The sequence below is a fragment of the Saccoglossus kowalevskii genome, chromosome 2, assembly GCF_978046115.1.
Source record: "Saccoglossus kowalevskii chromosome 2, keSacKowa6.1, whole genome shotgun sequence".
Lineage (NCBI taxonomy): Eukaryota > Metazoa > Hemichordata > Enteropneusta > Harrimaniidae > Saccoglossus > Saccoglossus kowalevskii.
This window is the reverse complement of record NC_140642.1, coordinates 8740144-8764797: the sequence shown is the minus strand read 5'-3', so window position 1 is coordinate 8764797 and position 24654 is coordinate 8740144. Positions and strand designations below refer to the sequence as shown.

The 24654-nt window shown below is 35.2% G+C and overlaps 1 protein-coding gene across 1 annotated transcript; it reads right to left on the bottom strand.

The window, feature by feature from the left end:
- Positions 1-7158: 7158 nt before the first annotated feature.
- LOC100378078 (protein cornichon homolog 1-like) lies at positions 7159-12830 on the bottom strand. The gene is made up of 5 exons (XM_085490758.1): positions 12737-12830; positions 9345-9413; positions 8598-8710; positions 7550-7693; positions 7159-7438 (listed from the first exon to the last, which is right to left on the bottom strand). The coding sequence occupies exons 1-5, from the start codon at positions 12815-12817 to the stop codon at positions 7405-7407; spliced, it is 441 nt and encodes a 146-aa protein (XP_085346884.1). The 5' UTR covers positions 12818-12830; the 3' UTR covers positions 7159-7404.
- Positions 12831-24654: the final 11824 nt, after the last annotated feature.

The window sequence follows — 24654 nt, the reverse complement described above, 5'->3', positions numbered from 1 at the left end:
TCAGCATTCCATAACATTGTATGTGTTAAGGTATTATCCACCTCTGCAGATGAAATGCTCCTATGATCTCTTGATTCTTATTTTGTACAGTTGATGCCTTCAATATCATTTTCTTTCAGAAATATCCAGTCTTACATTATTTAACTTTGGTTTATGTATGGTACATTTTTTGCTTATGAATCTTATCAGTAAAAACACTCTGGGACTATGTCATTGAGAATGACGTGTTCTATTTTGGTTTCAGTAATGTAACAAAGGTCATAATTAAATTAACCTAATCATTTTGTACATAAATATGGTGGCCTTTTTAGCGTTTGAGTAAATACAAAGGGCAATAATAATATTATTTGAATGAAGTAGTGTAAATGTAAACTGTATAATGCATCACTGGCTTGTTTCACTATTGCTGCCATACAGAATGCAGCAAATTCTGTAGTTCCACATTCCCTCCAAAGTTTTGCATTCATTACTTAACATTGTTAAATTATTAAATTTGAGGCTGAATTTAATTTTGTTCGAATGTAAAATCTTAAAATGTTTTGACATCTGTATCAATTCACATTTTATTGATTTCTGTAAATGTGGTCAAAATACAACTACCACAAATGAGTTGCATGCATCCCTTTTATTTGCCCTCATAACACCACGGTGATTTTTCTATTGGTGATGATTTCTGGAATGACCAGAGCCAGCAGTGTTAATCCAATCAAAATTACTGTATACAGTTTACTTTTTACAGGAAGAAAATTATTTTGTATCAGTGTTGGATCATGTGTGCACCCCATTCCACCACCAGGCCATACATGTTTTCAGCTCATAATTGTTAATAGAAACTCAAACTTGACAAGAGACGCATGTTTTTTTCTGAATTGCTATTTTGTATTTGACAGTGTAGTTTATAAATGTCTGTCAAACTTGATAAGACCTAGGTACACAGATACACATTTCTTTGTCAATAAAATACTGTGCACCTTCAAAACAAATAGTTTTAGTTTAAACAAATTTTAGTGCCTTTGACATTGAGAAGTCAAAGGCTTGACACGTCATTTTTTGATCAACAGAAACAGATAGGGACATGGCAACCTGATGCCCATGAAAAATGACAGTCCCAATCAAATTTTTTTCCTACATTGTCTATGTGCACAAGACATGGCAAAAAAAAAAAAATATAGATCACAAATAAAATTAAAACAACTTGGGGTGCATGTCACTGTACTGTTAAAAATGTTTAAAAGGTAATTAAAGTACTATTCAGAAAAACAAAATGTTAGTGATTTGTTTTTGTTGTATCAAGTCATTACATAGAGTACTGTAATCGAGCTTAGCCTTTTTGTTAGCACAGATGTATCTTAGAGGCAGTCAGTGCATTCAAAAGAACCTGATGTACACCACAAAATGGCAATCGACCATATTTGATAGAATATGTTTGCAGAAACTTGAGTATTAGTGTTCAACAATTTATTACCAAAATGACTACCAGTCAAATTGAATATGATCATATAACATTACAAGTTTTGAACAGGAAACCTGACCATCATTCAAGCTCAAATTCCAAGGATTCTAATTTCTGAAACATTTATGATGCCACATGTGAACTTCAATGAAGTCAAGGTATACATTATTTTATTCAAGTATTCACATACTCCATCAACACAAATTACATTATCTAATAAAGACTCATTTTCAAAACTGGTAAAAAACTAACATTATTTTAGCTTACAGGACTCAGGACTGAGCATGCATGCACGAGTTGTTTTTTTTTACCTACATCATGTACACTGTGTAACCATTAAAATATATAGCAGATAAATGATGGCCATGGTTCACAATGTGGTATCTTAAGGTGGAAGCCTAGTCATAATTTTTGATAAACGTTCATTAGTTTATTATGTACAATTATGAAGTTAATGTCCATGGTACAATGAAATAGCATTATTTTGTGTGTTACAGTTGAGCTTCTTGAGAAATGTGTCCTAATATTTCCTGAAAATAAAATAAATCCATCAAACACAATGTTAAAGAAAAATTGCACTTTTTAAAACCCAGATTTTTTAAATAATTCAAAACAAAACAAAAAGTATTCCATCATTAACATATAATTTTTTCAACCCGTGTCACCAGGTAGATTTTGAGATATTGCATAATATCTCTGCCATAGGAACCTGTGGTAAAAGTGTTATAATAGTGTCAAAATGGAGACTTTCCACTAAAATACAACCATCAATTTCTCAACAAAAAAAAGGCTTTTTTTTGGTCAAAATCCTTATATTGCCTTGGAGTAGTTTATTGCAAAATGAATAAATTTTGGGTATTTTAATTTATGAGTAGGCTTCTACCTTAAAACAAGCCTTCAGCTAGAAACACTTTGGATGCCAGCAAAATGTGCAACTGACTCTTTAGTAACTCTACAAAAACCTAGTTACTCTGTAAACATTAATGTTTGAATTGAACATGTCTAAGGCATGCACACACGGTGTGTAGTCATGACAACCGCCTCTGTAAGTTTCACACTACAAGTCAATGTGCGAGGTCGCATAGGCATCCATAAAAGTAATTGTATTTTGAAAACAAGTTTTTGCAAAGGATGTCATATTTTTATATCAGATACCAGAATATTAGGAGTTTAATTGTAGTTATGACCAGACCATTTAAGTATGTTTCCTACAGCACGTGCCTAATTATTTATTTATTTATTTAGATCTAAATGGATTTTTACACTTGTGTATGAAATTCATATAAAAGTCGTGGTATTCAATACCACAAATTTAAATCCGCACAAAATATAATTGTCACATACAAAGATATCGTGAAATTACAACACTGAAACAGCAGCACCAATTATGGTAACATTTGCATGGAGAGAATAGAATATTTATTATAAGAACGAATTCTCCAGACAACCTTACTGGATGACAAGTCAATTTTACGCAAGAACTGCATGCGATACTGTAGGCGGTAATTTATTGTTGATGTAATACACTTAAAGAGAGGTATTAGGGACGACGTCAAAAGATCGATGTCGGATAAAAAACTTATTTCCTTTAGTTTGGGGGTGGGGGGTTTTTGACCTCAAAAAGTTTCCATCCTACAAAAACGATTTTATTTTTTTAATGAAGTCAAAAAAATCTTGGAGTATTTGTAGTTCGTTTTTTTTTTCTATCCAATCATGGACAGAAATAACCGAAAAGGAAAAAAAACCCCAGAAAAATGGTTTGGTTTGAGTGTAAATCTGTGCGTCAAATGAGGTGCATTTGTAAAATCTTTTTACACCCACCCGACAACCAACTGCTATGCAATACTACTGTCCGATTATTAATTTGTATTTAATGGTGAATGTAGTCTGACGCCATGACCAATATTTATCAATTAAGGTAGCAAGACTATTATTTGTGTTGGAAATTACGATTTTCACATTTATTTATTAATTGATGAAATGCACTATAAACTTTCATGTGATAAAGTCAACATAACATAGAATGTCATGTAAGTTGGTTAAAATGTAGATTTTCTGAAGGGAAGCAAGGCAGCCTCAGTAGGGTTTTCCAAAATCAACAACACAGGTTTAATCTGTGTGCCTATAAGTTTCAAAGATGTCTACTGTATTTACTTATTGACTCTTACACAATCCCCAGAGGGAAAGAAAATGGTCACAAAGTACAAGGAGAAATATATATATATAAAAAACAAAACAAAAACACAATATACTAAAAAACAAATAACAAATACAATCACTAAATTACTAAATAAAACAAAATCTCTAAAATACAATCTAATATAAAATTACAAAATTGACAGCAGGCATTAAGATGTCAAGTAAGACCCTGCTTCCTGACTTCAAAGCTTTTACTTATGAACTGTGCTACTGGTATAATAATGTTTTCATTCTGTAACAATTCCATGAATTTTTTCTCTGCAGGTTTATTTTCAAATGCTGGGATCATATCCTTAGCTTTATTGAACAGTTTGGCACGCAACTCATTATATTTGTTGCATTCCAGCAGAAAATGCATTTCATCCTCAATTAGACCTTTGTTACACATGTCACAAACCCTGTTGTTTAGTGGGATTTTTTTATGACGACCCATTTCAATTTTGAGACTATGGTCACTAAGACGAAATTTGGTAAGCACACTACGCAGTTCAAAGTTTTTTAGCTTGACTAAATATGGCTCAAGTTTTAAATCTGATTTGATTAGCCGATATGTTCTTAGTTTGTTTTTCTCATTTGCTTTGGTGCGGTTATCATTATAGACCTCACCTTTCCATCTTGTTAGAAATAAATCCTTGATGCCTAAATCAATTTGTTTCATTTGTGCCGAGGTTAGTTTATCACCGTTGTTAACTGAATGATATAGTTGGATATTGTTTAATAATGATGTCACTTCTAGATACCATTTACTTTTAATGCTTTGGTTAACCACAAAAGCTTCCTTGAGTAACGCATTATTAGAATTCATGGCCCGACTGTAATATTTAATTATTTGTTTTTTTATAAATACGTCTAGGGGGTATCTGCCTAACTCGCTATACATGGCCATAATTGGTGTGTGTTGTGACACCCCCAGTAGATACCGACAATAACTTAATTGAACGTCTTCAATAGGTGATTTAGTGGAGAACTCATCACCCCAAACATCACAACCATAAATGAGGATAGGTCTGATGAGTTTGTCAAAAAGGGAAATTGAAACTTTTATACTTATGTTTTGTATTGAGCCAAGCTTTGCTTTCATTGAAAACAGAGCTTTTTGAGCCTTACGTTTAAGGTTTTTTAGGCCATCCTTAAATTTACCATTGGCACTAATGACTAGTCCCAGATAGTTATAAGATTTAACTGTATCAAGTTCGATACCTCCAAGAAAAAATGTATCATTATTCAAACGTCTGTTTGATTTATTGAAAATTAAAATTTTGGTTTTGTCAGTGTTGACAGAGAGCTTCCACGTTTTAGCATACAATGCCAAACTATCAAGACATGTCTGTAATCCCTGTTTAGTTTTAGAAAGTATCACAATATCATCGGCATAGAGTAGACAGCTGACATGCGAGTTTTCTAAATAAGGAGGATCACAGGTATTAGGATTGAAAATAGTGGGCAGGTCATTTAAAAAAAGATTGAAGAGAGTTGGACTAAGATTACATCCCTGTTTAACACCAATATTGGACTGAAATTGTTTTGTTAAGCCTTCTTTACATTTAACTTTATATTTTACTTTACTGTACATGTTTTTGATAGTTTTATACATTTTTCCAGTTATACCATATTTGATTAATTTTTTGAATAGACCATCATGCCAGACACTGTCAAAGGCCTTTCTAAGGTCAATAAAGCAGGCATATAATTTTTTTGATTTTTTAATATTTGTGTTATTTTGTTTATTGGCGCACTCTGACTTACCACTGTAGAGATATTTATTTACCAGGGTTTTTAGTATGAAAAGACAAAGCAATGTTAGGATGTGTTATCAGTAGCTATCTGACACACAATTGGTGTTTCCAAACATTTGAGTGGTTTGTCTCCGCCCCTATTTGTTTCACAGATTAGTAATTTGCATATGAATGTGTCAGACACAAGGTCACACAGCCACTGAAAAAAATCATTGATTTTGGTGTTTTCATATGCCGAATTTATCCAATTATAGCTATCCCATTCCTTTATTATTTTGGTTTCCAATAGCCTTACACATTTGGATGTCCCTGCACATGTTAAAACAAACTTTGATGGGAAAACAAATTGATTGTGCCGATAAACAAGCTTGAAAATCTTTGCTGTTACTTCATGGACGTTTTCTAAGAGTTTATGTTTTTCAAAATACAAAGTCTTTAACAAAAAATAACGTATACTTATTGTCGTCGGATTAACACCAAATTTTCACAGCTTTAAGGTGACAGTGAGAGGAACTTGAATGTGTCCAGACAAACTATTTCATCGATTATTTACCAACGAGTTGTGGTTTGAGTTGGAGGCAATGCGACTAAAACAGTAATTGAAATTCAGCACACTATTTTTTAAAACGCGTTGCTTGAATAAAACTGACCAGACACATTCAATTTACCAGACTATTGAACAACTAGGAAAAATGAAAAAAATACTTCTTATCGCCAGCATAAATGCGTAATTATTTTTTTTATAGAAAAAGTAATTTTTCACCTTTGGTTGAGTAACGCGTCGTAGAATGCAGATACGGACATGCAAAATATACTTGTGAAAAGCTTGAAGTCTGGCGATTCTAAAAATATATACTTTCCCGGGTCTATTTGTAGTCATTTAGTCACAATTAGAAGATGAAAACAAGTATGCAAATAATAGTCTCGCTACCTTAAGTTTCAGTGGGGGGTAGGGGGGTTTGAAAAAAACTAAAGGAATTAAGTTTTTTATCCGACATCAATCTTTTGACGTCGTCCCTTAGTTCATGTGCTACAAACGACACAAAATTTGTGGTTTAATCAAGCAGGTTGTAAACTGACTGTTGAAACAATACATTTAATTTATAATTTAATCAAGCAGGTGATAAACAGACTGTAAATGAATGCCAGCTGCCAGTCTTCCTTCACATTATAAGTACATTATTTTCCAAAGATGGTAGTCAATAACTCAGATAGTCATTCAACCATACAATACTACCAATACTACATTAAAAGAGAATTTATTAAAATGTTACTTCATGCTTATAATAAGACATTAAATGTTCTATTTTTTTTCATAATTAACAAATCTTTTCTATCAAATCTATCACCTATTTTTTGATTTAATGGTACCAATAAACTGAAATAGGTAATAGAACTCCACAAGTTTGTATTACCGGTAATACATGTACACAAAATATACATACAGATACATAAAAATAAACAAATAATTGATTTGTGTAGATGCAAGAGTTATTCAATACAAAACTCTGTTGAACACATCATTGGTTAGTGCATGTAAAAATGAAAATGATCGGATCAGCTGTGAGCATGAATACAAGTATCATGGTAAACCAAACTCCATCTAAAATTATAAAAAAATACTTACAAGAATTACATACAATGTCAGCTGTGGACAGATTAATTAATTCTAATATTTTGAAAGTTGTTTTTATAAACTACAAAACATCATTTTAGTATCAAACATTTCTTTGTCGTTGAGAGATAAAATCGTAGCAAAGGAAAAATTGAAGTCATGTGGCAAAATAATTTCTCATATGCTTGGAGACTTTCTGAATTGTGAAGAGCAATGTCTGGAGATTCAGTCATTTTCTGTACCATCAGATACCTCGTCATATCAAGCATTTAGTGTTGAAAGCATACCACACAGTTTGAGATTTCTTATCTTGGGTTAGATTCTTATGGTAGAATTGCCTCCATCCCTAAAGTGAATGTTCTGTTTTCATCTAACGTTGACAATACACAATGGATGTGCATTTATGCAGAACTGGACACCAATACATATATCATACTGTGAACAAAGTAACAATTATTCATTAGGAAATATTAATGATTGAAAGTGACGATATGCAAATCCCCAAAAACAACAGTGAGGTAACTATATCTGTAGCAATGATCTTACCTGTACAGATAATAAAAGAAAGAGAGAAGAAAAAATCCCAACTTCATCCAACCTTCTTTCATACAGCGTGATAGGACATCAGCATTCATTATTGTAGTGGGATCATAAAGACCTGGCTGACTCATCACAGGACGATTGGCATACCTGGTGAATCAAACACATCAAATATTCAACTTTACTAACACACTAACTGACACTTAATGGGGACTTTAGTTTAGTCATTATGCATGCATCCATAGCTTTATCTTTGACACAGTTTGACAAATTCTCTCCTAACTTCACACGTACTTAATATCTTATGTGATACATATGCACATGCAGGGATTATGTGATTTGGTTTCAATTGTTTAATATTTTAGTCATAAAAATATATCTTGTACATACTTTGGGCAATTCACTAACTTTATACATGTACATCATAGCATGTATACAAACACAATAATTTAGTCATCTGATCAGAGATGGCCGACTACTCACAATTTGTTTTAAAAAAATTAAAATCAGGTATTCTGACAAGTCTGAAACCACACCACATACTCGGTGCACATCGTTTTTGCAAATTTTGAATAAATTGACATATCATTTACTATGTTTTAAATGTGATGTATTTTCCCATTATATACATTGGAAATTCTTCCACTTCAGCCATGGTATATGTGCAGTAGATGTCAAAATTTTAATTCAACATGAATTTCCTTAAAGCAAAGCAATTCCTAGTATACTGATAATTGTTCTGTATATCTTATATATTACTTGAAAATGCTCAAAAAATTAAAAAAGCTTTGACATAATTCTCGCAAATGGTATCTACCAATACTGTTATGTTTTTAGTCACAACAAACAGTTTGCAACCATTTATGTTTGCTAGACTTAGACAAGGCTATGTTTATCAACATTTAGACCAGTTCTCCTCACATCAGGCAAGTAGTTCTAATCTGACATGGAATTTGATGTGTCAAATATGCCTGTCAAATGTCACCCTCTGGTTGAAACACTGCAATATATTAGGTAACATGCGGTGGCAGAAAAAAAAAAGCATGGATCTTACCTATAAATATTATAACCAATGACTGGCATGTTTAATGCCACTGTCCCAAACTGACCAGCTAATAAAAATAGAATTGTAAAAAACATATGCAGTCCATACTCTGGTAAAACAAGCTGAAAAGAAATCAATGTACTTCATTATTTGTGTATTGATAACACTCACTTGGGATTACCCAGGGATGTTGTGAATACAAAAGAAAGGTTGTAATTTCCAGTTTGGATGCTCTTTTATACTAGCACTGCCCTCTTTCACTGCCCTCTTTAGTGACACTAATTGCTGATTAGAGTGGCTCAGGTCATTTCAAAATTATATTCTTTTACACTAGTCACATCTAATTCACTGGCTGTGATTGATTAGACAGTTTTCAATCACCCTTTGTAGTTACAAAAGGCTCTTTAAAATAATGAAATTAACCATAAACCTCATCTAAGAATTATCTTAAAAAAACGGATATTGCAGTGTGCTACAATTCAGTAAATATAAGACACTAGAAAGTCACAACAAGTTGAGCTCACAACTTTATGATGTACATGTATTAATACACTGCAAAACTGTTTAACAACCTACTTTCCTGATCGAGAGAGACGAACAGATTTCACAAGTTAGGCAAAATTTGTAGCAGTAGACATTTCATTAGGATCTTTAAGACACAAATCATAGTGACTATCATATACACCACATGCACAAAGTTCCGAAGAGAGGTCAAGTCCACTTTGAAGAATAATAAAATAATGGCAATACACTTACTGGATTCAAGCTATTACATTGATCTATAGGATTCTTGTAGTCTGTTTTGAGCTCGTCAAACGCAATAATCTGCAAAAAAAGAGATGAATCTGTAAGTTTGTGTTTTTAGGACTCATTTTAACAAACATGATTAATTATAATTACACATACAAAGAAAATCATGGCAGCAGATAATATTGTAATGCAGGATTTTAAAAATGTAAAAAGAGCCACATTGTGAGCTTCGAACACTAATTTTTGAAAGAAAATTGCTAATTATTAACAAGAGTGGGAGAGTTTAATGACAAAGAAAACATACAACAAGGCATTTTGTGCAATCTGCATTGACAGATGACTAAACAAGAAAAGGACAGTTTTTCAAATACTGATATGCCAAAGGAGCACTCCCGAGACTGTCTGCTGCCATCCGGGCACCCTCCAAGGACTGTTTGGTACCTCCTGCTTGGTAAATTTGGGACTAAAAGTGACCTGAAAGTGGTGGAAATGGTTGGAAACACACAGTAATATCTAGTAATTATTGTGTTTTTTCGGCGTTTTTCGAAAAACCTGCAATTAGGCTGCGAAAGTAGAACATTCCGGAGGGGTGAAACTGGAGAGCATCGACAGGCGATGGACGCAGGGCTCTTTGGCAACGACTGCAAACATAATGTGTCCAGCCATTGGTTGGCCACATACATGTAGAGGTCAAAATATGCGTTTTATTTTTACGCGTTAAATTTGGCTATTCTGTTTCACCCCCTCTGGAATGTTCTACTTTCGCAGCCTAATCGCAGGTTTTTCGAAAAAACACAATAATTACTAGAAATAATCTAGTTTGGGGCGGATTATTGATAGAGAATAATGTCTTTATTACAAAAATGCTGAAAAACCATGAGTTTTTGCTTTGTTATTTTTTTATCGGTGAAAAACTGCGAACTCGGCAAATTTGGTTGCACAACTTCCGTCTATCATCTACACCCAGCGACACCGATGCCAGCTGACTGTGTACTTGATACACACATCTGTTATCATTCTGTTCAATGTATTTTATTCTAACTACAAAAAAAGTTAAATTTTCCAAATAGCTACACAATCTCCCGGACTGCACTAAAATATAATCTAACTAAAAGGATATCAGAAAATGTTTACAAATAAATTTAAAGTGCCTATGAAATGGCTGCTATTTTCACGCCTAAAATTATCAATTGATTGACATAAATATTATTAATTTTTATGTTTCTAAGCATGAATTATTTTTTTAAGTGAAAAAATGTGTTTTAAACTCAGTCTACGGCAACTTTATTTTTGTGTATTTTAAAACGAGGCTCCTCATTAGCTTCTCATTTGCATACAGAAATTCCCCTTGTGACGTCAGAAGGGGAAGTCGCGTGGCAGCTTGCATTGCCGATACGTGTAAATAAGGCAAATTTCTTGTGCAGTTTTCTCGTCTTTGAATATATTGTCACTTATGTACTTGTTCGTCGAGGAAGAATAGACCATAATGAACACATAGTATCAATTTTTGTTGCATGGGGTTGAGTTAGATGCGAAATATGTTCGTTCTGGTGTAGCTGGTCACCGTGATCGTCACCGACACCAGCGCACGTTTGTACACTGTTGCTGGACAAAATAGAATTTGACGTCGGAATTATCTCGTTATTTAGCAGGTTACTAGGCACATCACTACACGGTTTTATTTCAGCGATCGTCTGAGTAAAACTTTCAAAATTAAAATAAAAGAACATATTTTGACATTCTAAACATTAGACTATAGTGATCACTATAAAATAATTAAAAAACGACAAATCACAGTTACTAAATAAATGACAGCCGCGTGGAAATAAATTGACATTTTGTTGAAATAGGTGAACGCGTCGGGTCACAGCGAGGGCAAGTACGTTAAAAGCGGCGTTTAATTGGATAACAAAAATAATCAAGATCGACACACATACATGTACAGATAAATTCAGAGTGGATTCGAGTTAGCGTGATTCATTGCATGATTGTCATAATTATAACATCGTATTAAAACTTTATTTGGTGGAAACACATTGACCAAGCCCGGATTCTTATTTCATAAATTATTACGCAGATCAAGCTGCAAGCATGGAGGTAAAAAAGAACAGAGGTGTGAATTCGACATTCAACACCAATCAATTCAGAAACTTTTAGCCTTCGAAAATGAAAACAGTTAGCAGTGTGTAAGGGCTGTGTAATTTCCTGTTTGTCCGACGCTTCGTTTTCGTGTCACTGTCAAAATTATTGCTACCTTTTACTTAACAGGGACTAAATGGTCTCTATAAAACGATAATCAGGATCGCAAAAAAAGTCAACTGATTTGAAACACTTGCCGGACGTCTCTCTCTCTCTTCTGAAATCCGCCTCGGTGATCATGGGCTGGTCCGGAATCTATTTCTTTCAAAAGTGTTGCACCAGGTTTACTTTGTCGGCGTTTCTCTTTAAACCTAGTCGTTTTTTTATGGACGAGGACAGTTTTTCCCAAAAAAATGAATCTAAGGTTAAGTGATGTCGCACCTTCGGATCGATTAGAAACGTGTGAATACATACACTATGGCTATACGTTTCACTGCAACTGCCCACAACACAACATCTAAAAACTCTCTCAAAAAAAAAAAAAAAAAATAGAAAAAAAAAGAAAAAACGGCGACCGAAAAATATATATAGTTTAAAAGTATACTGAATGACCAGTGTTATTACGGCTCAGGGGTATGACTTCCTCTCACATTTTGTCATTTGGTGGCGCACTTTCGGCGAGAGTCTGAAATCCGGAAACAGTCGACCGTTTCACGATAGGTGGGCGTGGCTACAACACGAGAAATATTCCAAATTTACTTGGATACGAGTAATCATTTTCAGCAAAAAAATCAATAACTACCCTTTTCAGTGGGACACAGATCTAAAATGGGAAACGTGAGGGTGGGCATTGCACAGGCACTTTAAATCTATTGTGACCAGAATGTATGACCAGCACTTCAAATTATATTATCTCTGAATGAAAGTGCTGTTATTAACTGGGTTAAGGCTACTGCATCATGTAATTTCTTTTGTGTAGCAAAATTCGCCGTGACAGTAAGAGCCCACAAAGTTGTTAACAAACTAGTTGATATGTAACGCCCAGTTTCGCTGTGGTTCCTTTTTTTTCTGTCGGAAGGGTTATGTTTTTCGTTGTTTGGTGATCATCGCGAAACCTCCACGACGAAGGAAATAACCCCACTGACACACAAAAAACGAATTACAGTGAAACCAAGAGCTAAGTAACTGCAGCTAAGAAGTTGAATGGAATTCAAACAAGGAGTTGTTTAAATTTCAATCAATGTCATTCAACTATCGAAGGAATGCAATGAAAGTACAATATGCTGCAAATACATTGGAAGATAACGAACGTAACTTACGTGGTAAATTGCAAAGAAAATCAACACGGCCGACAAAATCATTGCCAGTAAATAACAGAATGCAACAAACGTGAACGCCATTTTTGAAAATTTTGTGTGATGTTTATTGGTTTTCCGTGTCGTATCTCCACTAATATATACTCGTATAGCGCCCTCTTCTTACGTTTCTCTTGTACTTTTTCGTTTTTATTAATTTGTATCCAGAATATGAAATATCATTACCCACTTACGTCATTCGTCGTACTACAGTAAATCAAAATCAATTATAAAACAAGTAACCTGTAGAATGCTGTGTGGGTAATATTTTTATATTGATTTTTGTTGCATTTGCAGCAAATAGTTACCAAACAATGAGAAATCTATAGGATTGGATATACCTCTCAGCTGGCTTCACATGCATAGTTCAAGACTGCCTAACCGGTGCTTATACCAGGATTTAGTTGCAGCACTGTGGTCTGTGGTTACAGCTTCATTTTCCGAGTAATCACAAGAAATTGACATGACAATAGAAATTCATGAAAGACTGGCACTCCCATACAATTAATAGCAAGTGAAATTCCTGGAATTGAAACATAGATTTTGAAGTCACTGGTGTAGGCATTGAATAACTTCAAGTTGGCATAAAGATGAGGTAGTTTATTTAATCAGTGCTGAACTAGAGGTTGAAATTATAATTAAGTTCGTTGTCATATAATTTGTTTATTTAAATTTCTCCTGAATTCAAATAGAATACACTGGTGAAAGGATGTTTTTGAGGTGTGGTTACATTGTGTATGGAGTGGTAGGGTTGGGTGTCATATAATTTTTTCATTTTCAACTCTCATGAAATCACACAGAATTTCACTTAATTTATTTTCGATGAAAAGTTTTCAAGCATACGGTGTGAATCAAATTTTCACTGTGCTGTGTCAAGTCTCAATAGAGTATGAGGGAAATGGCATTTTCACTGGAATTTATTTTAGCGGAAAAATGTTCACAGTGAAAGGAAGTATTCCACATTATTACATATATACTGCAGTTTATTTTGATTCGTCCCTGAAATCAAAATCTGTACTTCCACACCCATATGCAAATGAGGTCTGAGAGCGAATAAAGTAGTCCGTTCAAGAGTAGCGTTTTTCGAAACATAGCAGAAATAAACATTATTTAGAAGTACGATACTTTACGTTTGGGTACATGAATATATTTGCCGAGTGAAATGAAATGTGAACAACAGTAATGGTACTTCTAAGCAGTAACTTATTTTGACTAAAACTAATTTGCATATCACCCATGCAATGATGTTTTTGGTATTTTCACGGTCAATATGCAAATGAACATGGTATTGGCGATTCGCTCCACTTGGATTGCCCTTAAAATCACTTTAATTTTGTGTATATGTGTGTGTGTGTGATTTCTAGTGTTTTCACGTATTAATTCTTCTGTGATTTGTTTGGCTTGGCCGATTTCGCTCAAACTTAGCAGGTAGGTCACACCTTCACCATAGTTATATCAGGAAATGTATCTCCTACAAATTTTGGATGCAACACCTCAGACATAGCTCATTTTGCTCAGCTTGAGTGTGGGCACAAAGTTACTATTGGTAAAATCTGAAAACAAATTCTGACAACCGTTTCCATGGAAACAGCCAACAACTGAATGTTTTAATACCTTCACGTCAAATGTATCACACCCTACATTTCTATGATTAAAAAGCATGGACGTAGCTCATTCTAATCCGCTTGAGTGTGGGCAACAATTTACTGAGATTTTTTTTTGGCTTGGCTAATTTTGTTTATAATTGACAGGCAGGTCGTACCGTCACTAATTGGCAAAACAATCCTGGTCCACAGCTACCATGGCAACAGCCAAAAACTGTTTTTTGAATACTTTCGACCCCAAATTTATTACCTCCCACTAGTCTTGTATTCATGCCTTTTATTTTGGCTACGTTGCACACCGGTAAGAGATCACCGACGCCGACATTGTTACACTGTATCAATGTAATCCCGACGCAACTTTGAACTTTGAATGAACTGTAAATGCTGCCTGCATTCTAGAAAATACTATCGGTTGGAAATAATAAATTTAAGGGATTGTTCAGTTACTCTGGCCTGGGGGGTCGGCAGATTCCATTTTGTCAGCTGTAAATCTCAGTTGACCCACCCCTATCAACAACAAAAAAGTGGGCGACCCCCTAACATTATATTTTAAAACATGCTGCCCCCCCCCCCGAAAAACAAAGAAACATTAACAGTTTTGGCTCTGACATGATTACAAAATGTATGATGTGCATTGAAAATATCGTGGTTTGCCGTAATTTTTAGTGTTTGCATTTAATAGACCAGTCACCTTAGGAGGGGAGGGGAAGCATGATAAAGCCAAAAAACGACTACAGAAAAAGCTGCAGGAAGTAGGGAAATCTATGCTGCTAAAGATAGTAAATAAAAACAAAGCTGTGGAGTACTCACTTGATAAACGCCCTTATAAGATAGGAAAAGAGGATTTGAATCTAGGCGGTTCGAAAACTAATTTGGATTTAATATATCTTTCATATCTTATAGACCAGGAAAGCTTTACACCTGAAGCACAGTCTGTGCTTATGAAAACAAAGGACACTTTGATTTTTGTATAAATTTGTGTTGGATTTTGGTATTTTATAGAGCAAAATATGCATATTTAAAAGTTAAAAAAAAACAAAAAAACTATTTATTTATATACATGAATCCATTTAACTTTTTTGATTTGCTGAACAAAAACTGTCACTGCTCTTTGTACTAATTGCTGTGTTTTTCCGTCTCCAGCTACAATTGGATAAATCCAGTAAATATCTTATACAATGGTGACTTCAGACTTTAAATAAAATAATCTGATATCACATGGACTTGGGATGTGTTCAAAACTTAACTGTGTAATTGCATGGGGCTCTGCCGCATTGCATAATCTGTTAGTTATTTGTCAACTTCAACCCCAAAATATTTAGCCTATAACATTTTTTGCATCAACAAATTTATAGGCAATATGGGTAATAGTTATTATTAAGAACACATTTGTACGATTAATTTTTTAATCTATTATTCTGAAATAAAATTTAAAAAAATATATACATAAGCGCGTGTGTGAATTGTGGAAAACAGGGTGACCCCCCCCCCATTCGCAAAATCAAAAACAGGGTAACCCCCCTACTGATCCACCCCCAGGCCGAAGTAACTGACCAATCCCTAACAACAGCTTATGTCCTTGCAATAAAATAAAATGACTTCTAAGGACTGAATGTTTTTTTGCGAACTTTGTATACGGTGCCCAGTTTTAGTTATAAACCGACGTTAGCTTCACGTTCATGTCCTACCATGGCAACAGCCGAAAACATATTGCTAGTTTTTTTTTAGTGGAGTGGATCGCCAACCGGCTTGTTTTCATTGGCAAAATCGTTCAGTAACATGTTTGGCATATTAGGTGTACATCACATGGACTACTACGATTGAGAGAACTTTATGTATGTTGAATGAGTTTTATAAACCCCGAAGGGCTCTTGGAAGATCCACCCGCAGTAAAATTAGCGATTGCCATAGAGGCGCAACCATCAACATCAAAATCCCAGGAGGTTTCTGCTGGCGACGTTACCCAGTTCCAAATAAAGATCGCCAACGCCAAATAAGCAACATTTTAACCGGTAATCAAGATTAATTCAATCCACGGCTAACAAGCAACATCACAAGTGAAGTTGTAGCGTGAAGCTCAGCGACTACTGCTGACAACGTAAGTCATGCTTGCGTGCCTTCACCATTGTATTCAAACGAATCACGTGGTGTGCCGTTCTCTTTCAAACCCGGGATTCGATCAATAGGGGAGTTTCAGTAAAAAAACACATTGCAAATCATGCAAATTCAACATTTTCAAACCAGTATACTAAAACAGAAATGCTCAGCGATGCAAAAGAAGGATAGTTGTTACTTTTCATTATACACATCTCTGTTGATACAATCCCTCACATATTCTATTCCCAGTTATACCTGCGTAAATGGATTAGCCTCTTTTGAGGTTGACGTTCAGACTAAAATCACGTGACAGGCTGTTAAAATTGGCTGTTGCATACACTTTCGCCGGTCTGGAAAATGTGTTTAGTTAGCTCTCATTCAAGTAACAATGCAGATTTCCCAGTGGGAGTGAAACTATTCGACTCTGCCATTAAAAAATAGGGGTGTTTTGAGCAAAAAAACGAATAACCCTGGAGTGCACACAACACACTGAATTTCGGAACAAATCTTGCATTATTTACAGCAGCAGAATACCACAGAAATATCAGACGAAACATGGAAACACTATATATATGTATTTCGGCCTGAACCCTCTCTATTGCAATTCCAGGAATTACCCCCCATATGTGCAACCATTTTCCACCTTGATACCACCCAAGCCTGAAAACAAAATCTTAATACCACGCTTAAGCGTTTGGTAATGAAATTAGAATATGATGCCTATATTACGGCATGATTTTAATTTCATATATTTTATTTTATTAGTACTATATTTTTTATCATTTTGTATTTTTTAATTATTATTGTTTTATTACGTACATCTTGTTTTGCACTATTTAACTTTCTCACGCGATTAAAAAATAATAAAAATAAATAAAGTATTTAAAAAATAAATATTAAAAAACACACAAAAAGGTAATGAATAAAAAGCTCAAATTAGATTCTTATTTGAATCAGATTGTAATTGAAAGTTAGCCATATTTGTTCCATGTTGGAGCCTAATTACTTTGGGGAGAGAAGCATGAATAAGGTTGAAAATAAGCTTCATAAACAAGTATTTCTGATTTGTTTGATTTATTCAGAATTATTTGCTTGAACATGGTAAGAAATGTTATAGTGTATGGCTTGAAATGTTATACTTTTGCCAGCAGACTTTTTCACCCAAAGTTTTCTGCATGTCACACGCAACGTAATATTACCGTAATTGATATAGTACAGGTGTGATGGTTCAAATACCAAAATGGCAACAGTAACAGAAAGACTTCCTTGGCGGCGATGATAAAATACGAACATGTATCTCCTCCTACCAATTTAGGATAAAACTCCTCAGACATAGCTCATTCTACTTAGCTTGAGTGTGGGCACAAAGTTGATTTTTTGATATCTTTTTTTATTGCTGAGAAATTTGACTTTTTTGGTTGGGCCGATTTGATTCAAACTTGGCAAGTCACACCTTCACTCTAGTTAGGTTGTAAATTCTAAAAACAAATTCTGGTCCACCGTTTCCATAGCAACAGCCAAAAAAATTATTTTTTTGTATACCTCAGGCTTCTCACCCTACAATTGTAGGTTTAAGTAGCTCATTCTACTCAGCTTGAGTGTGCATAAATTCACTGGTTGTTTTATGTCTATTTTCATTACCGAGAAACTTGACCTCAAAGTTGGGGTAACTTTTCACCAGCAGCTTTTAACTGCTCTGTGTTTTTTTTGGCTTGGCTAATTTTGTTCATACATGACAGGCAGATCGTACCGTCACTAATTAAAAAAAAAATCTTGCTCACCGCTGCCATGGCAACGGCCAGAAACTGATTTTTGAATACTTTCGCCCCAAATTTATTACCTCCTACCAGTCTTGTAATAGCAGTGTATATGATCATGTTTTTTTTTTTATTTTGGCTACGTTGCACACTGGTAAGAGATCACCAGCGCCAACATTGTTACACTGTATCAACATAATCCCAACGCAACTTTGAACTATGAATGAACTGTAAATGCTGCCTTCAGTCACAGTCCCTCTACAACCAGCCTACCGGCTTGTTTTATAAACTGGCCTGGCAATTCCCACCACCAATTAGACCATGTCACAGCATTTCGGCAACTTTTCCAACAAATCCAAAATCACTTGATAATCTTGTGTACTTTACATTTGTACCACAGGGAGCCCAGGAACTATAATCAACTGTAATACGCAGTCTCTATGAGCGGGGGGGGGGGGTATCGGCTGGTATCTAGTGTAAGAAATAGACAAGGGATGAAGGCTCCAGCCAGCTCACATTTTATAAACTCAAAAAAACAGACGAAAAGAATGAAAAATAAAATCTAGAAAAAATACCAGGTTGAAGAATATTAGTTGCTTCTTCAAATTTCGCCAAAGCCATACCTATATTTTACCGATATCTGCAGAATAAATCAAGAAAACTACACAAATTTACTCCATTTAGGAATTCCTAACGGTTTGCCCGAACGCACGGCACAGTTGGAGACGTGGCCTGTTCAGCATTTGTCAACAACCAATCACAAGACTGGTTACGAACCACATCGAGGTCACGACTCGGTTAGTCTTGCTCAACTGGTTCGTAACCAGTCTTGTGATTGGTTGTTGACAAATGCTGAACAGGCCACGCCTCCAACGGTGTCGTGCGTTCGGACTAACCGTTAGGAATTCCTAAATGAAGTCAATTTGTGTAGTTTTCTTGATTTATTCTGCAGATATCGGTAAAATGTAGGTAAGGCTTTGGCAAAATTCGAAGGAGCAACTAATATTCTTCAACCTGGTATTTTTTTTAGATTTTATTTTTTATTCTTTTCGTCTGTTTTTTCGAGTTTAAAAAATGTGAGCTGGCTGGAGCCTTCATCCCTTGTCCATTTCTTACACTACACACCAGCCGATACACCCCCCCCCCCCCGCGCTCATAGAGACTGCGTATTACAGTTGATTATAGTTCCTGGGCTCCCTGTGTTTGTACTATGATTACATTTTAAGTTACTATAATTTTAATGCATACATGTACACTCACAAAAATACCCCCAAAATAAGAGAAAATAGGATATAGCCTTGACAAAAAGGCATTATTTTTCCTTGTCTTAATACTGCATTTTGTTTTATATCTGTGTAACTTCATGTGGATATCCTGATGAAATTTAAAGTTCAGTTCAGTTCAGTTCACAACTAACGGTTTTGCAATATTAGAGGCTGTGAACTTGTCCATGGAGGCTGCAAATTAATAAATATTGTATTCACTGACATTTATTTTGTATTTACATTTGTAATGAGTTTCCACAGTATCTTTTTCTTAATGGTGTGGCTACAGTGAATGTGAAGTGTTTTTGTTTTGTCGATTGTTGTCAGTTGTTTGTTTTGTGTTCTTGGAATTTTGTAAAAAAAATCAACAACGGTTAAATAGGTATGTTATTTTCATTTTGCAGTATATCGTAGACAGTACTTGTATACTTTGTTATCCAGCATCATAAATATCAGATTGTTCGGAAGAATGGTATTGTAAATTTCGTTCATTAATTTTGTAAGATGACACTTTCTCCGGGGCCTTCAGAGTCCAATGTTGACTATGTCCCGGTCCCTTTACTCACGTGTTGTCAGTGTCTGAGTGGTATATACAAAATACGACCAAGTAAACGTTAGAATATTAAAAAACAGAAACCTAAAAATCAGTTGCCCATGCCAAGAGAGCCGCAAAACCAAAACAATCTGTCGGCCGTCGCCGTCCACAGCAGCGATATGATTATACACATCGAAATTGAGAATCGCATGTGTAGACATATTGCATGAAAATGAACACTTAATACATCTATCCCGGCCAGCAATCGAATCATTAATCTTCATGAGTGATGTAACTGGCATTTCCATCTATTTGCTTCTATTCCCACTATCCTAAAACGCTCAAGTGAATGTTGTCAAATTCGCGAGTGTGCGTATTTTCGTACAGTGGCGTAAACATTGCTACAATCAAAGACGCGCTGAACAGAAAGTCAATTCTGGGCTAGTACCATTGTCAAATTCTGGGGAGTAAAGGACTATTTATGTGGGAGACGTTACAATAAGGAACTATTAAAATTGTTCGATTTGCATATCAAAATCCTTTATTGGAACAGATGATGTTCTATATTCACCAAAAAACAAAGTTGTTATGTTTCTAGACACACAACAGATTCGAAACAATAGAAACCGTCCGATCCGAGCGACCTGCGTTCTTGAAAATCGAGTCTTATCGCCCTTGCGTTTCCGAGCAAAAAAACGTTGAGGCCAAAAACGACCGATTATCGCCCAATCTTCTATGATTTTTTCATAATTTAGCTAATTCAGTCCAGCGGTTAGATAGGGTATTTATTAGAGACGCCAGGAGAATCAAAATTTGGGACGTGAATCACTCCGGCGACTGAAAATTGGCGAAAATGGCCAAGGGGATGAGGGACTGCACTTCAAAAACATATTTTATATACTAGTATAGGCACAGGGAGCCCAGGAACTATAATCAACTGTAATACGCAGTCTCTATGAGCGCGGGGGGGGGGGGGGTGTATCGGCTGGTGTGTAGTGTAAGAAATGGACAAGGGATGAAGGCTCCAGCCAGCTCACATTTTTTAAACTCGAAAAAACAGACGAAAAGAATAAAAAATAAAATCTAAAAAAAATACCAGGTTGAAGAATATTAGTTGCTCCTTCGAATTTTGCCAAAGCCTTACCTACATTTTACCGATATCTGCAGAATAAATCAAGAAAACTACACAAATTGACTTCATTTAGGAATTCCTAACGGTTAGTCCGAACGCACGACACCGTTGGAGGCGTGGCCTGTTCAGCATTTGTCAACAACCAATCACAAGACTGGTTACGAACCAGTTGAGCAAGACTAACCGAGTCGTGACCTCGATGTGGTTCGTAACCAGTCTTGTGATTGGTTGTTGACAAATGCTGAACAGGCCACGTCTCCAACTGTGCCGTGCGTTCGGGCAAACCGTTAGGAATTCCTAAATGGAGTAAATTTGTGTAGTTTTCTTGATTTATTCTGCAGATATCGGTAAAATATAGGTATGGCTTTGGCGAAATTTGAAGAAGCAACTAATATTCTTCAACCTGGTATTTTTTCTAGATTTTATTTTTCATTCTTTTCGTCTGTTTTTTTGAGTTTATAAAATGTGAGCTGGCTGGAGCCTTCATCCCTTGTCTATTTCTTACACTAGATACCAGCCGATACCCCCCCCCCCCCGCTCATAGAGACTGCGTATTACAGTTGATTATAGTTCCTGGGCTCCCTGTGGTATAGGGTATATAAAAAGAGGGAACTGATGGTGAAAAAGTTAAATTTGAGACCCATATTGGGATTATGGAACATTCTCCAGCAAAAAGTAAACAACTGTGTGTTGTTCCATGCAATATACTGCAGAATACTTTGGTTGCAATTGATTTACGTTATTTTCGCTGAAGGAATGATTCAGTAAAAATCATAAAATCCAGCAAATATACCCTTTTCCCTATATTTTACAGTCAAAGATCAGTGAAAATAAATTCCATACAAAACACCAACAATTTTCAGCGAACATTAATTTCAGCTAAAATAAAGTATTTTACATGATTGATGTTTAAAATTGTCACTAAATAAGGAAAGGAGAGGTCTCCGCACACACACCCCTGTTTTATACCCACTATATCCAGAGAATCGCATAGGTCAAAATAATACCACGGCAGTGGGGTGGGACGAGGGCAAAGCTCTAAACAACTCCACGCTGTCATGTGGCTGCTACAATAGGCAAATTCAAAATGATTTCCCATCAACAAAAAATCATCTAGTTTCCACCATCTATGGACACTGGCCTCTCAGTGTCCCAGATCATACCAGAGGTACATTACTTGGGGTTTGCAACTCGCAATAGTACTGTATGGTGACATCATGTCAAGATCCCATTCAAGTCTCTTCTCGTAGATAGCGAGACTGAGGCTACGACCTGACATGACGCATATCAATGTTCAAGGTTTGTAATGAAAAAAATAAACTTTTCTTGTCACTATCATAGTGAAAAATGTAATACATCGAAAATGTACAGAAAATATAGTTCTCGTAATCCGTCATATCGTGGGCAGCTATTTTGATCCACCTGGACATCCCAGTATCCCAGTTACCTCGGGCATGCGCATTCGCATTTTTTCTGAGTTGGAACGCTTGTGCGAGAGCGAGATTGTGACGGGATCTTGGTATCATGTCACCGTAGTTACAAACCCCAAGTAATGTACCTCTGATCATACCTGTTTACTTACTCTAAACAACAACAACAACATTAAATTATTCGTGAAAGCTGTGGGGAATTATTATTGTCTCTTTTCTTTTTTTGCAACTTTCATAGCAACCACATGTCCCTCGAGGTGGCGTGGCGAGCGTCGGGGTTGACTAGCGCATAAACCAATATTGGATTTCCTTTCAACCATTTACTCCTCTAGCTCTGTTATGGTATTAGAGCGTCTTCAGATGAGTGCCGATGAAATTGATTCTTGACGCTGACACTACTGTATTTCCTTTTTCCTCGGCAAAAATCAGTGAAAAATATTCATACAAAACACCCAAAAAGTCGAAAGCGAAAATTTGTTCCAGCTAAAATAAAGTATTTTAAGGTATTGATCTGTACACCAAAAACTACACTAGTTAAATACCCAATCGCCTTATCCTGATATATAAATATATATATATATATATATATATTCACAATTTACTACCAGGCTATATCTCCTCCTATTTATACACTCAGTATTTTAATAGTTTTGAATCTATGGAAATAGGATTTGTTACTGCATTTGTCGAGTATTAAAAATCTGCATACTTGCATTCCAAAAGTGGCAGAAGCATTCAGTCTTTGAATACCCAAAACTGAACTTGCTAAAAATGAAATGCATGATGACAATAAAGGAAAAATCATAAAAACAAACTCCGTATATACAGGCTACTAAAAACTGATAATATTTTTGAAAACTATTTAGAAGTTGTTAAAAACCCATCACATAGAGCTGCAATGACAAAATTAAGAATCAGTGCGCACGTTTTACAGATAGAAACAGGAAGACACACCAACATAGATATATCCAACAGAAAATGTCCCATTTGTAAAACTAATGTAGAGGATGAAATACACTTTCTTCTAAACTGTAAATTATACATAAATGAAAGAAACGATATATTCAAAGAAATAAAAATACAACCTAAAAACAATACCAATAGAGGGAAATTAGAAACTCTTCTAAATAACAAAGATGAAAAACTGATTCTCAAAATACATTCACAAATGCTTTCTTATGAGAAAAGAAAATATGCAGAGATTGCCAGCTGCCCTGAAAATATAATGCATTCTTACATTTAAACTATTTATTTACTACTTTGTTAAAGACTTTTTTTAACAGATATTTTTTTTCCCGTTATACTTTTATTTATTGTTGTTGTATTTTTTGTATTTTAAATATATATTTTAATCTTTATTGTATGTTAGTCCAGATCTCAATGGAGATAGGTTGACAATAAAGTTATTATTATTACCAAATATTGGTCGATAAACCGACCGGACGCTCGGGTCGTTACGTGTCCCGACCGACCAACTTGTCAATTACAAATACATGTAGAAACTTGAATTACATGAAAGAAAACGTAGAACAAACACTTTTTTAAAAGCTAATAAAAAATAATAACAATGATTGATTGTCACTACTATTATGATAATATAAAACGTTAGTTGTTCACGTGCGTCACAGTGTCAAGGCATAATAAACTTCAATTTATAACACATGGGACGTTCCTCGGGGTGAGAAGGCTTGAAAATTAACAGATATAATTTAGGTAATCCGGACTATAATTCAAATCGATAACGAAATCCTTGATTTCAATAAATTCAAAATAATTAAGTGGTAACTGTTGCTGTCTCAGTCCATCTGATTTCGATTTTCAGATGGATGCGTCGATCGCCTTACGTGTGTGCACTGCAGGTTGAGGTACAGGTGTATTCCATGAGTTGAACCATCGTTAAAGATTCCATACTCTTTCGTGCGCAGTCAAGTTTTTTCCATCCAGGATGTTACACAAACCGTGAGTTGACCTAAAAACGCACAAAACTATACAATTCTTCAGTTTTTCGTTAAAATGTCTGTGTTGGAATTTCCCACAGTGCTCCAGTCAGCTGTAGGTTTCA